This window comes from Physella acuta, unplaced genomic scaffold, assembly GCF_028476545.2.
Source record: "Physella acuta isolate Inbredline_101_S28 unplaced genomic scaffold, ASM2847654v3 ptg001315l, whole genome shotgun sequence".
NCBI classification, from domain to species: domain Eukaryota; kingdom Metazoa; phylum Mollusca; class Gastropoda; family Physidae; genus Physella; species Physella acuta.
In genome coordinates, this window is record NW_026732830.1 from 32,721 (window position 1) to 45,000 (window position 12,280).

At 34.1% G+C, this 12,280-nt stretch overlaps 1 protein-coding gene across 2 annotated transcripts in view; it reads left to right on the forward strand.

The window, feature by feature from the left end:
- Positions 1-820: 820 nt before the first annotated feature.
- LOC131958312 (centromere protein X) overlaps positions 821-12,280 on the forward strand; it is a 13,182-nt gene continuing 1,722 nt past the window's right edge. Inside the window, exons 1-5 of one of the 2 annotated variants that reach the window (XM_059323271.1) lie at positions 821-1,068; positions 6,119-6,190; positions 10,026-10,077; positions 11,642-11,695; positions 11,954-11,985. In XM_059323271.1, coding sequence (XP_059179254.1) covers positions 1,024-1,068; positions 6,119-6,190; positions 10,026-10,077; positions 11,642-11,695; positions 11,954-11,985 — 255 coding nt within the window. In that variant the 5' untranslated portion in view covers positions 821-1,023. The remainder of the gene's footprint in view (positions 1,069-6,118; positions 6,191-10,025; positions 10,078-11,641; positions 11,696-11,953; positions 11,986-12,280) is intronic. The other variant, XM_059323273.1, reaches the window with a different exon arrangement.

A 12,280-nucleotide genomic window follows, 5' to 3' on the forward strand; every position in this document is an offset into this window, starting at 1 on the left:
TATATATATATATATATATATAGCCCGGGGCCATCAAACATCACCCACTTTGTTTTCATATAGAATTTAGATTTCTTTTATAGATACATCTATATATATAATTCTCTTCTTCGAGCCGTTAGAAAACAAGCTGCAAACGCTCTCCCTACCTCCCCACCCCTACATGGTTTTAGTGAGCTGTGTTCACTCTAAATGTTTACAAGCAGAGCCAACGATTTTAAACGTAGGGGGGGGAGGAGGGGGGGGGAGGGAAGGAAGGGGGGGTTATGGTCCTTAACGAGCTACTTATAGTGTTTTAAAGAAATATTTTCAGTGTCAGCGTTGGTACTGTCGAATTCACAAATTATGAATTATTGAAAATTAGAAACAACTAAATAGCGGCGTATGTTATGCCGCGGGCCGGCTCGTAATTTATATTTTGGTACTTAGAAGGTGCCTTCAGAGTTCTTCAATTAGTAAAAATAAAATTACCGATCGTTAGCAGTCTAGCAAGCCTATCTGCTAGATCTAGATCTAGATCTAGATCTATCTACAGAATCAACTTTCTATGAGGCTTGGACCCCAACAAAAACATGATGTGATTTAGATCTAGAAGTCTAGATCTGTTGTTAAACTATTAGTTAGTGCTTTAAAAGTTCAAAACATATTATAACTAGACTTGTTATTTTTTAAATAAATGTATAGAGTCTAGATCTAGAATAGATCTAGGATCTAGATCTAGAATGTCCCAGTTGACAAAATCAAATTCAAGTGCATCATTTAAAACTGTAAGTATAGTATTAGTAATCTAGATTCTAGATAGATCTAGAGAGATCTAGCTCTAGATCTATCTACAGAATCAACTTTCTATGAGGCTTGGACCCCAACAAAAACATGATGTGATTTAGATCTAGAAGTCTAGATCTGTTGTTAAACTATTAGTTAGTGCTTTAAAAGTTCAAAACATATTATAACTAGACTTGTTATTTTTTAAATAAATGTATAGAGTCTAGATCTAGAATAGATCTAGGATCTAGATCTAGAATGTCCCAGTTGACAAAATCAAATTCAAGTGCATCATTTAAAACTGTAAGTATAGTATTAGTAATCTAGATTCTAGATAGATCTAGAGTATTCTAGAGAGATCTAGTAAGGGTAAAACCTTAGTTTAGCGTCTGTTATTATTCTGGAATCGTATAGCAGTGAAAAACAGTAAAACAATGCCAAAGTCTGTCACACACTTCCGGAATTCACCGGAAGTACTGTAAACCATACTTTATTTGGTGTCATCTTTTATTTTTATACAGAATGTTTAAAATTTGGATAGATTTATTTTTGTAATCATTTTTACATTTTGTAATCATTTTTACTATTTTCGTAATCTAGATTTTTTTAACTTGGCCTAGCTAGATCTAGATCTAATTAATTAATGGTCGCAAATCCGCTGCAAGCCAAAAACATTAAATTATTACATTTGACTTATATTTATATTAATATATGTTTTTTTTTTTATTTTTAGATCTACTAATTTAAAAACTTCTATTATATTTATATTTATTCTTGTTTCCTTTTGTCGATTAAAGTTAGAAAATTAAAACATTAATTTACCACAATTGACTTTCAATTTATTTATATTTCAATGGTCAAATAAACCATGGTTTACCGTAACTCTAGTTACCGAAACTCAACAAACATTACCCAATAATTTCCGACGCTAAACTAAGGTTTTACCTAAGTAAGTAGTATTACTAAGTAAGTAATAAAAATGGTAATCTATCGTTATAGCGTAATCAATTCGCTGCAGTAGTAATGTGCGGGAGAGGTAACTGATGAGTATATTTGTTTAAATAAGTAGGCCTATAGTTTTATAGGCCTATATATATTATATTTAAGTCAAATTTTACAAAATATAACAGGTAATTGATTTAAAATAACAATCAGTGACTAAAACAATTTCAAATATCATGAAACTAACTTTAAACAAGGTGTTTGAGATAAATATTAGTAGATAAAAACAGCGGCCATCTTTCCAAATAAAATTTAGAGTAGTTTCCCTTGATAAAAATGTTTATTCGTATGTATATTGTGTTGACTTTGTTGTTTAATATAAATAGCTGTCTTGTTTAATATAAGTAGGACAGAGGGCTGTCTTCTTTTCTTTAATTTCAATTGAAAGTAAGGCTATGTACTATGTATGTTTGTACATCCAAGATCTCAGAAACTTTTGGGAGGTCCAACATTTATTAACCATTAATGTCCCGTAACACCCGCTGCCGCCCGACACCGTTAATGTCCCGTAACGCCCGCTGCCGCCCGCTTACAATACGCATAGAAAAATTAAATTTGTTTCATTAAAATTTGGCCTACAAATCCTAATTTTTAACTAAACAGGAAGTCGGATGGTTTCAGCATCCTTTTCCGGTCTTCTAATTTCAATGGCGCTTTTGAAAGATAAAAAATAATAGTTTCTTTCTATCTCGAAATTTTCGACTCATCTGTCGTATTTTTAGTAGATTTAATATTAAAAATAAAAAAAATTAATGCCTCTAAACGTATCTAGGCATGTATTTTATGAATTATATATGTTAAACATAACCAAATTGATATTTAACTGTTAAATTCGATGCATAGTTGTTTAGACAAAAATAAATAAAGTTGACTACCGAAAATGACCTGTTTTGAATTTTCTCCGACATTTTTTATTTTTATACTGTACTTTTACCGAATATAATATATTCTATTTAATACTGTTGGAAAGCCAGGTTTATTCCCAACATTAAGCAGTAGTTTTTATCTTAATTTTCAATTTCATTTAGACAAAAACAAATATTTTGTGAAACTATTCACTTGATCATACAGAGTTATGCTCCTTACATTGGGCCGTCATGTGTGGAGTTTTGGTAGAATGAATGGGACATTAATGGTTAAACCCTTTTGTACTGATTAACTTGATAACTATTAGGTCGTCCATATTCCTCATAAATGACGTTGGACTCAAAATATGGGACGTGGTATAATATTTAAAACAAAAATGATGAAGAATATATTCGTTTTCGTTAGAAATTGTGATTAAGGGTTTTTAGTGACGATTGGGGGAAAGGAAATTCATCTGGAAAAGTTTGACATCATTTATGGGTAACCCATTAAAGCCTGGATCTAGTTGTTTATTTTGTCTGTAGACATTAGTCTTAGGCCTACACTTTTTCTGAATTAAGAATATTGTGGTTATGAAAATAGGTTTAAATTTTAATAGTTACATTTGAATACCACATGGTTTTTTTTTCTTTGCCTTTTGATTTCATCGGTTTTTTATTTGTTCAGTAGTCGATGTTTACCCCTCCCCACCATCCATTATTTCAAAAACAAAAAACATCCAATATATGGTGATATCTCCCTCTAGAAAAAAAACAAACTAGATCAACCTATACTTCGTAGGAAAATTAGAATCTATCACTTATTCGTCTGTTAAAAAAAAAAAAAGAAATAGGTCATTTTTCTCAACCCCGCCGTTTCATCCCCCACTAAGCACAGCGTCACCGAGTTCGCAGCGCGCGTGACGTCATTTGTCATTGGGCTAATGTTAAAGAAAGAGATAATCAAAACAGGCAATATGGGGTTGAGACTTAAGCGACGTTTAGCCTGATGAATAGATCTAAATGACTTTAGTGCGGTAAATTATATAGGTGTTTATTACAGAGGCGTGATGTTCTCCCTCTATTACACAAATTCACGTGCTTTTAATTTCTGCAACCTGCTGCTCTGAGACGTTTGGCTCTAAAATGCCCGTGACACAGCGGCTTCCGTGTATGCATTTAGGCTCCCGGTCCCACCTATAAACTTCGTCTGTCCATTAAGCTCCACGCAAAACTTGTGATTAATATGTGGACATAAGCGGCGCTAGTGGTGGTGTCAAGCTCAGCTCTTAAAGGTGCTCCGCACTTCATAAAAGGCAAAATTGGTGTTCAGATATCGTCGGACTCGGGCGTTTTGCTGACCGCCGTATTCCTAATGCACTGTCTTAGAGGCTGTCCACTGCTAACACTATATTAAACTCAAGCTTATACTGAGCTCTGGCTTTACATTACTTAGCTGCTGTTGTATTAAGAGTTGATCTTTTGTTATGCCCCATGTCGCGAAACTTACTGTTTTGTCCAATTTTACCTGCAAGCCAATAATTGTCTTGGACTCTTGTCGAATATCGTTGCAATGAGCAACTTGGTTTGAGCCTTATTGTCAGAAGTTATTTCATTTGGAGACAGTAGAGTGCGGCCTATTTTCGTCGGTAGGCATTTAGTGGCAGGCCCTTTTTGGCGGGGATGATGTGCTGATGTTGTTTAACACCGCTTAGGACAACAGGCTTGCAATAGTTATGATCATTCGTTATGAGCAAAGATAAGCATGAAAACAAACACTTTATGTTACTCATTATCATTGAACACAGCTTTATAGAAGTCTTCCATAATTGACGTCACCTCCCCCCCCCCCCCCCCCGATCACCTCTTCATTATAGGTAATAAATTGTGGTCCTGCGTAAGTTGACGTCACATTAGCATAGCATATGTGACATCATTTATGGACAACCCCATATAACTCATTTTGGGTATTTGGTATCAACATTTTGACAACAAAGGTTATTCAAAATATATATTGGAGGTAAGGACTTGACATCTACCATAAATGACATCGTGCATTTAAGGGGTGGAGTAACTGGTTTTGAGACGACGTTTTACGTGGGTAGTGGGAGGGGTAAGAAACGTAAAACGTTATGTATTTTGCCTAATACAAAAATGCTGAACAAAAAATTCTTTTTCAATAGAATTATGGCTTAACTTTTTAACAGGCGGGGCAAAAAGGTAATTTTCGACTTTACGACTATTTTGTGACGGCGAAAATGGGGGGGGGGGGGGTTAAGGTGAAGAGGGGTAAAAAAAAAAACCTGACGTCATTTTTTATTAAATCTCTAATTAAAGGGGAAAAAACATGAAAATATGGAATGAAAATCGCAAACAAACAATAACAATTAACTCAGACTAATAGTTAAATAAACATTAGATCTAGTAGTAGTAGCTCTACAAAAATGGGGACTTCCTTACTTTATAAAAATTGCATCTCATAATAATAATTCTAGAACTGCTGATGTTTATTGTCAGTCAATTAAATTGTTTAAAAAACAGAAATTAAAAAAAACGCATACTCTGTATTTAAAAACAAGACAATCGTATTTAACAGCAAACAGCAATACATTATTACATTTCCATACAAATAGAAATTAAGGGGAAATTACTCAAAATAATACTTTCTTAAGATGGCCGCTGTTTTTTTAATCAAATTTAGTATCTGGAACATCGTTGTTAAACGTTAATTTCATGATATTTTTATTGATTTAACCTTAAATTGTGATTTAATATTCAATTATCTTTAGTATTTTAATACAATATGCAAAAATATATTCATATGTGAGCCATATTCATTAGTTACTTTATCCCTACATTACTAGCACTGGCCGAATTGATTACGCTAAAACGATAGATTACCATAAAAATAAACTAATAAGTAGTAGTAATAAGTATAAGCGCTGTAAGACGAATAGTTAAATCTAGAATCGGTAGAATCTTAGTTTAGGGTCGTAAGTTCGGCCAAAACTAGATCTAGTAATGTGGGAGAGAGTGAATTAATGAATATGTCATTAATATGAGTATATTTTCATATATTTTTATAAAATATTATAAATAATTGAATAATAGATCACTATTGATGGTTAAATCAATTTAAATATCCTGAAGTTATTTTTTATCAGCCCTGTTCAAGATAGTAAATTTGCTATTAAAAACAGCGGCCATCTTAAGAAAATGTTATTTAGAGTAGCTTCCCTTTCATTTCTATTCGAATGTAAATGTATTTAAATATAATTGTCTTGTTGTATAGTCCGTATTACAAAGCATTTTTTTTTCTAATTCTGCCCTTTAAAAACTGAATTTCCTAACAAACAACTTTATTAATTCTAGAAGTATTTTGAGATGCAACTTGTATCCATATATAAAATCACGTTTTTTTGGACTAATGTTAATTTGATGATTACTATTACTATATAGTTTTAGTTTTTTTCTTATTGTTTGAATTTTCACTATTTTCAATTCAGGTTTTTCTTTTCATCAATGGACACCAGCGAGTTGACGAGATTCCTTCCATAATGTTGACACGGAATAAAAAAGTGCTTTTTAGATTTAGACCGTAAAAAAAAATAAAAATAAAAACTTAAGCCTAAAATTTATTTAGAAATTTTATATTTTTAGAATAAATGCTATAAAAGTTGTGGTTCCCAGAAAGAAGCGCAACGGAAAAAAGCGCAAAACAAAAAGCGCAACGGAAATAAGCGCACATGGAAAAAAGCGCACACGGAAAAAAGCGCAAAGAGAAAAAAGCGCAAAAAGAAAAAAGCGCACACGGAAAAAAGCGCAAAAAGAAAAAAACGCACACGGAAAAAAGCGCAAAGAGAAAAAAGCGCACACGGAAAAAGCGCAAACGGAAAAAAGCGCAAACAGAAAAAACAACGAAAAATGTGCAAAAGAGAAGTTTAGCACAAATACCTATATCGACTAGATGACACATTTATACATGACTGTTAGGGCTGCTGTAAGAGTGTCGTGTTTGATCACGTGATCTGCTACCATTTAAAGCTTTGATCACGTGATCTGCTACCATTTTAAGCGTACCACTACCATGTGCATTCCCCTCACCTTGATACAGGCGATAATCGCTTTACACAATGCCTATTATTTTCTTGGTCAATAATTATTCAACTACTATTCTCGTATAAATAAACATAAAACTATCCTTGATATCGACATTACACGAAGTATCTCTCACATTCTCCCTAGTTTGAACTACCTAGCTTGCATACCATAACTACCCGTTCCTATGGCAAAACTTCACTCTCTTTCATCCGCGTCATCTAACATGCATTCGTCATATCTCTCATATCTCTCGCAACATCATTCATTCGCACCAAAATAACAATTATGTATTTAATATTATTTCACATCATGACGCACTTACCTACCTACCTACTACCTTCCTACCTACCCACCTACACACTTACCCACCTACCCTCCTACACACCTACCTACCTACCCACTTACCCACCTACCCGCCTTTTTTTTAATGAAAATTCATTGACATATGTTACATATATGTTACATTTTGCGACAATCTTAATTAGTGCGTTGGGCTTGTATGAAAACTCACTTCGAACTAACTCAATTACATGCTATTTATTTTAACATTACACGGTAAGCGTATATGAGGCAGAGATTGGGAGTATGACAAAGACCACCATTGATAAAGTCCATCAGTTGCCTCAGACTGATACAAATACTCTAGATCCGCTGGTGACCTGGTCAGTGTTTCTTCCAGACTTTTTTCTCCGGGGGGGGGGGGAGCACTTAATATTTACGAGGGGGGCGGACACTAGTAAAAGTGTATGTTTACTATATAAATTCCATCTCTTTCGGGGGGGGCAAAGAGATGCCTGGAAGAAACTCTGCCGCTGGCACGACACCATCACAAACACACACTTACAGGAAACTATAGACTATAGGACCTTTCTGCTGACGAAGAAATCAGAAATTAAGATTGTCGCAAAATGTAACATATATGTAACATATGTCAATGATGTCAATGAATTTTCATTAAAAAAGTACAGTTTACGAAACTAACGAACTTCGCCGATCCTTTTTCGGTGGGTAGGCGGGTAGGTAGGTAGGTAGGAGGGTAAGTGGGTAGGTAGGAAAGTAGTAGGTAGGTAGGTAAGTGCATCATGATGTGAAATAATATTAAATACATAATTGTTATTTTGGTGCGAATGAATGATGTTGCGAGAGATATGACGAATGCATGCTAGATGACGCGGATGAAAGTGAGTGAAGTTTTGCCATAGGAACGGGTAGTTATGGTATGCAAGCTAGGTAGTTCGGACTAGGGAGAATGTGAGAGATACTTCGTGTAATGTCGATATCAAGGATAGTTTTATGTTTATTTATACGAGAATAGTAGTTGAATAATTATTGACCAAGAAAATAATAGGCATTGTGTAAAGCGATTATCGCCTGTATCGTGGTGAGGGGAATGCACATGGTAGTGGTACGCTTTAAATGGTAGCAGATCACGTGATCAAACACGACACTCTTACAGCAGCCCTAACAGTCATGTATAAATGTGTCATCTAGTCGATATAGGTATTTGTGCTAAATTTCTCTTTTGCACATTTTTCGTTGTTTTTTCTGTTTGCGCTTTTTTCTGTGTGCGCTTTTTTCTGTTTGCGCTTTTTTCCGTTTGCGCTTTTTTCTGTGTGCGCTTTTTTCTGTTTGCGCTTTTTTTCCGTTTGCGCTTTTTTCTGTTTGCGCTTTTTTCCGTTTGCGCTTTTTTCCGTGTGCGCTTTTTTCTGTTTGCACTTTTTTCCGTTTGCGCTTTTTTCTGTTTGCGCTTTTTTCTGTTTGCGCTTTTTTCTTTTTGCGCTTTTTTCTCTTTGCCCTTTTTTCTCTTTGCGCCTTTTTCCGTGTGCGCTTTTTTCCCTTTTGCGCTTTTTTCCGTGTGCGCTTTTTTCTGTTTGCGCTTTTTTCTCTTTGCGCTTTTTTTCTCTTTTCGCTTTTTTCCATGTGCGCTTATTTCCGTTGCGCTTTTTGTTTTGCGCTTTTTTCCGTTGCGCTTTTTTCCGTTGCGGTTCTTTCCGGCCACCAAAAGTTGCAAATCCAGAAAACTTGAAAATAATTTGTTGAGTTTAAGGCTACATTTCTATTTATTTTCATCAAGCCTAAGTTATAACTGGATGTTTCACTTTCGTAAGATAAATATTGATTGGCCGTACAGTAACTTAGTGATAGATAACTATTAGTTTACAAAACTTTGCAGATCAAGTTTTTAAATAACAATGCAAATTTAAACTACATGACCTAGTTGTTTTTTTTTAGCTTACAGTGTGTACAATAAAATTTATGGCAGCCTATCGAATAGCGGGATGCCATTGTTTATGTCGCCCTTACACATGGAAACCAAATTGTTTTTGCTTTTTTTTTAAATTTTCATTTAGTTACCGAAAATATTAAAAACATCAAATACATCAAATCTTTAGTAAAGTCCAAAATAAACCAGACAGGCAGGATTTTATAACCATATTAATTGTAACTATGCCGTGCATGATTTTCAAATTAATTTATGGACCTCTCAAATACCTTTGAGACTTTTCTCGCTGGCGTCCATTAGTGATTCTATCGTAACTTATGTCATTTTTTTTACTTCTCCTTACCTTAATTAAACCCCAACCTCCATCATATTTTTGTTGTCAAAGTCAATGTCACAACAAGTCATAATGTAACAAATTACGTTTCGCTCTGCCTTATTTAAGATCTCAAGCCATAATTTTGACAACAATAAATGTTTGTCATCATTTATATATACAGAGAGACAAAATATATTATCCACCAGTTACACTCGTAAAACATCATCTAAAACAGGGGTCTCCAAACTTTTCAGTCAGAGGGCCGCATTAACTATCAAATTTCAGTTTGGGGGCCAGTTTCTTCCAGGCATGTCTTTGATTTTTCTGGGCAAAGTTCCTCTGCCATCACCAACAAACGTTTTTTTCCGTGGACAAAAAGATCTCTGCGGGCCGGATGATAGGACCTCGCGGGCCGCATCTGGCCCGCGGGCCGTAGTTTGGAGACCCCTGATCTAAAACAATCAGCCATTCCACCCCTTAAGTGCGTGTTGTCATTATGGTCGATTGCAAGTCTCCACCTGTCAGACACATTTTGGTTATCCTTTGTTGTCAAAATGTCAACATCAAATGCCCAAATGAGTGATATGGGGTTGTCCATAAATGATGTCACATATGATTGTGAAGATGAGTGAAGATTTGTGGCGTAAGTTCAGGAGGCTCAGCAATTTATGACGTGGCAATTTATGACGTGTCGGTCTCATGAAAGGAGGTTAACGGGGAAAAATACCTAGGTGATTGATGTGACTCAACTAAATATGCTTTTTAATTTCAGAAACTGATTAATGATATTTTGATAAAAAATTTAAAGGATGAAAAAGTAACAAGTAAGTAAAAGAAATTAAATGTTCTACTTAATTAAGCTTTGTTTTTTATAAACTTGCATAAAGATTTTTACCAGTAAACTTATTCCAACTAAGTAGGATGGAAGTGAGCAAGCCATATCATAAGTATCCATTATCCTAAATATTTACTTAAAAGTAAGTAAATTTAGAAAACAGTCCTTTAAAAGGCAGTGTTACTGTTCATTTAGGTCATCACTCTTATATAATTACTAGCCGTCAGTACCGTTACATGTGAATTATAGGCCTATATATTTTTTATGTTACACGTATTTGTAAAACAAAATAATTTATAAAATAGTTATTGGTCAAAACGCAACACTGCACGTTGAGATATTAGTGACAAAGCAAAGAAGTAACTTAATACTTTATTAATAGCTAAAAATCCGGAACATTTAAAATCAAAGAAATAAATTAATAGCTATAAAAAAGAGCACATTTAAAATAACAAGGGCTACCAATACTTATTAGAAAACCAAATTATATACATCATTAGTCAACACAACAACTTATTAAATGCACACACTGATCAAAACACTTAAACGATTTAGTTAAAAACCCGGCTGTTGAATGGTATTTATGTTGTTTTTTTAAAGTAATTTGTATTACTTTTGGCCTAGAAAATTGTACGTCTGGATAAGTAGATCTGTAGATCTAAATCAAATTTGAATGAAATAGTTCCTTTCTTTATATTCTAAAGCTGAAAGATGATGCCATCAGTTTTGTGTTCTTTCCTTAGTTTAAACATGTGGCATGTGACATCATTTTTATTGCGTTCTTTTCACAACAATAAATGTTTTTCCGGTTGCATAATTAAAATTGTGTTTCTACATACAAATATACATTTATTTTTATTTTCTTTCTTTAAATAAAAGTTAGTTTATACATTTATAAAAAAAGTAAAGTTCCCTTTTCAAACCTGATGGTCTATAGCAGGGGTCTCCAAACTTTTCAGTCCGAGGGCCGCATTAACTATCAAATTTCAGTTCGGGGGCCAGTTTCTTCCAGGCATGTCTTTGATTTTTCTGGCCAAAGTTCCTCAGCTATCACCAACAAACGATTTTTCCTTGGACAAAAAGATCTCAGCGGGCCGGGTGAGAGGACTTCGCGGGCCGCATCCGGCCCGCGGGCCGTAGTTTGGAGACCCCTGGTCTATAGGGCAAGTGAAGTAGAGTTCACTTGTTTCTGCAACCTCGGCATATGAAGAGATAGTGTGGTCAGCACTATGCCCAGCCGCCTGTACTTTCCCTAATGCGAGTTAGGTACCCATCAGAGTTGGGTTATACATTTATAACATCCACCATATTATTTTCAACAAAAGTCTGTATGTATATTATGTTCTCCATATATCGCGGAACATACTGATCACATCCCCTAAAAAAACTTGCGGAGAGAGAGAAGTGCGATCATGGGCTTTAATATATTTAGGATTGTTGTCGAACTTGTTTGCAAGATATTTATTAGGAAATTCAGATTATTCCTGCTATATTCTCATGTTTGAACTGGAAATTTCTGAAGAAAAACATAACTAAAATGTCTTTTTTTTTAGTAAAAAGTACTGCACTTGTACTCACCACTGAACTCCTTAGGATTTATACAAAAGGTAACACAGACTATCATACTATACTAAATTTTGTTACGTAAAATACATATTGAGATATAATTAATTATAAACTGATATTATTTTTGGTTTAATTTTATTTTTAAAACACATTTTTATTTTAATTATTTAGTATTAGCTTTGTATCTAATTCTAAGATTATTATTTTAAGAAAACCCTCTCTTCTATAACTATAATAAGAATTTAAAGTCTACCCAAGAAGATCTTGTTTACTTTTAATACAATATCTGCATTTTTCAGAAGCATTGTCAAGATCAGCAGAACAAGCTAAGGTATTTTTGCAAATTATAAATTCTTATTCTGTTTTCTTGTGGGTAAGATAGTTTGTGAACAATAATGTTTACACTTGAACTTGAGCATTTAGTATAAATTTCTAAAAATAGAACACAAACTATGTCAAAAGTAAATCTATATACTACTAAAACTCAAGTTTGTTTGCATGTTTGAATATTTATTTGTTTGTTTGTTTGTCTGATTTGGTACTGTACTGTAAGGAAACTGCTCTATATGGGGGGGGGGGGGGGGGGCTGTAAAATAGTATGTAGGTAGAGAACAATTTTTGTTTGC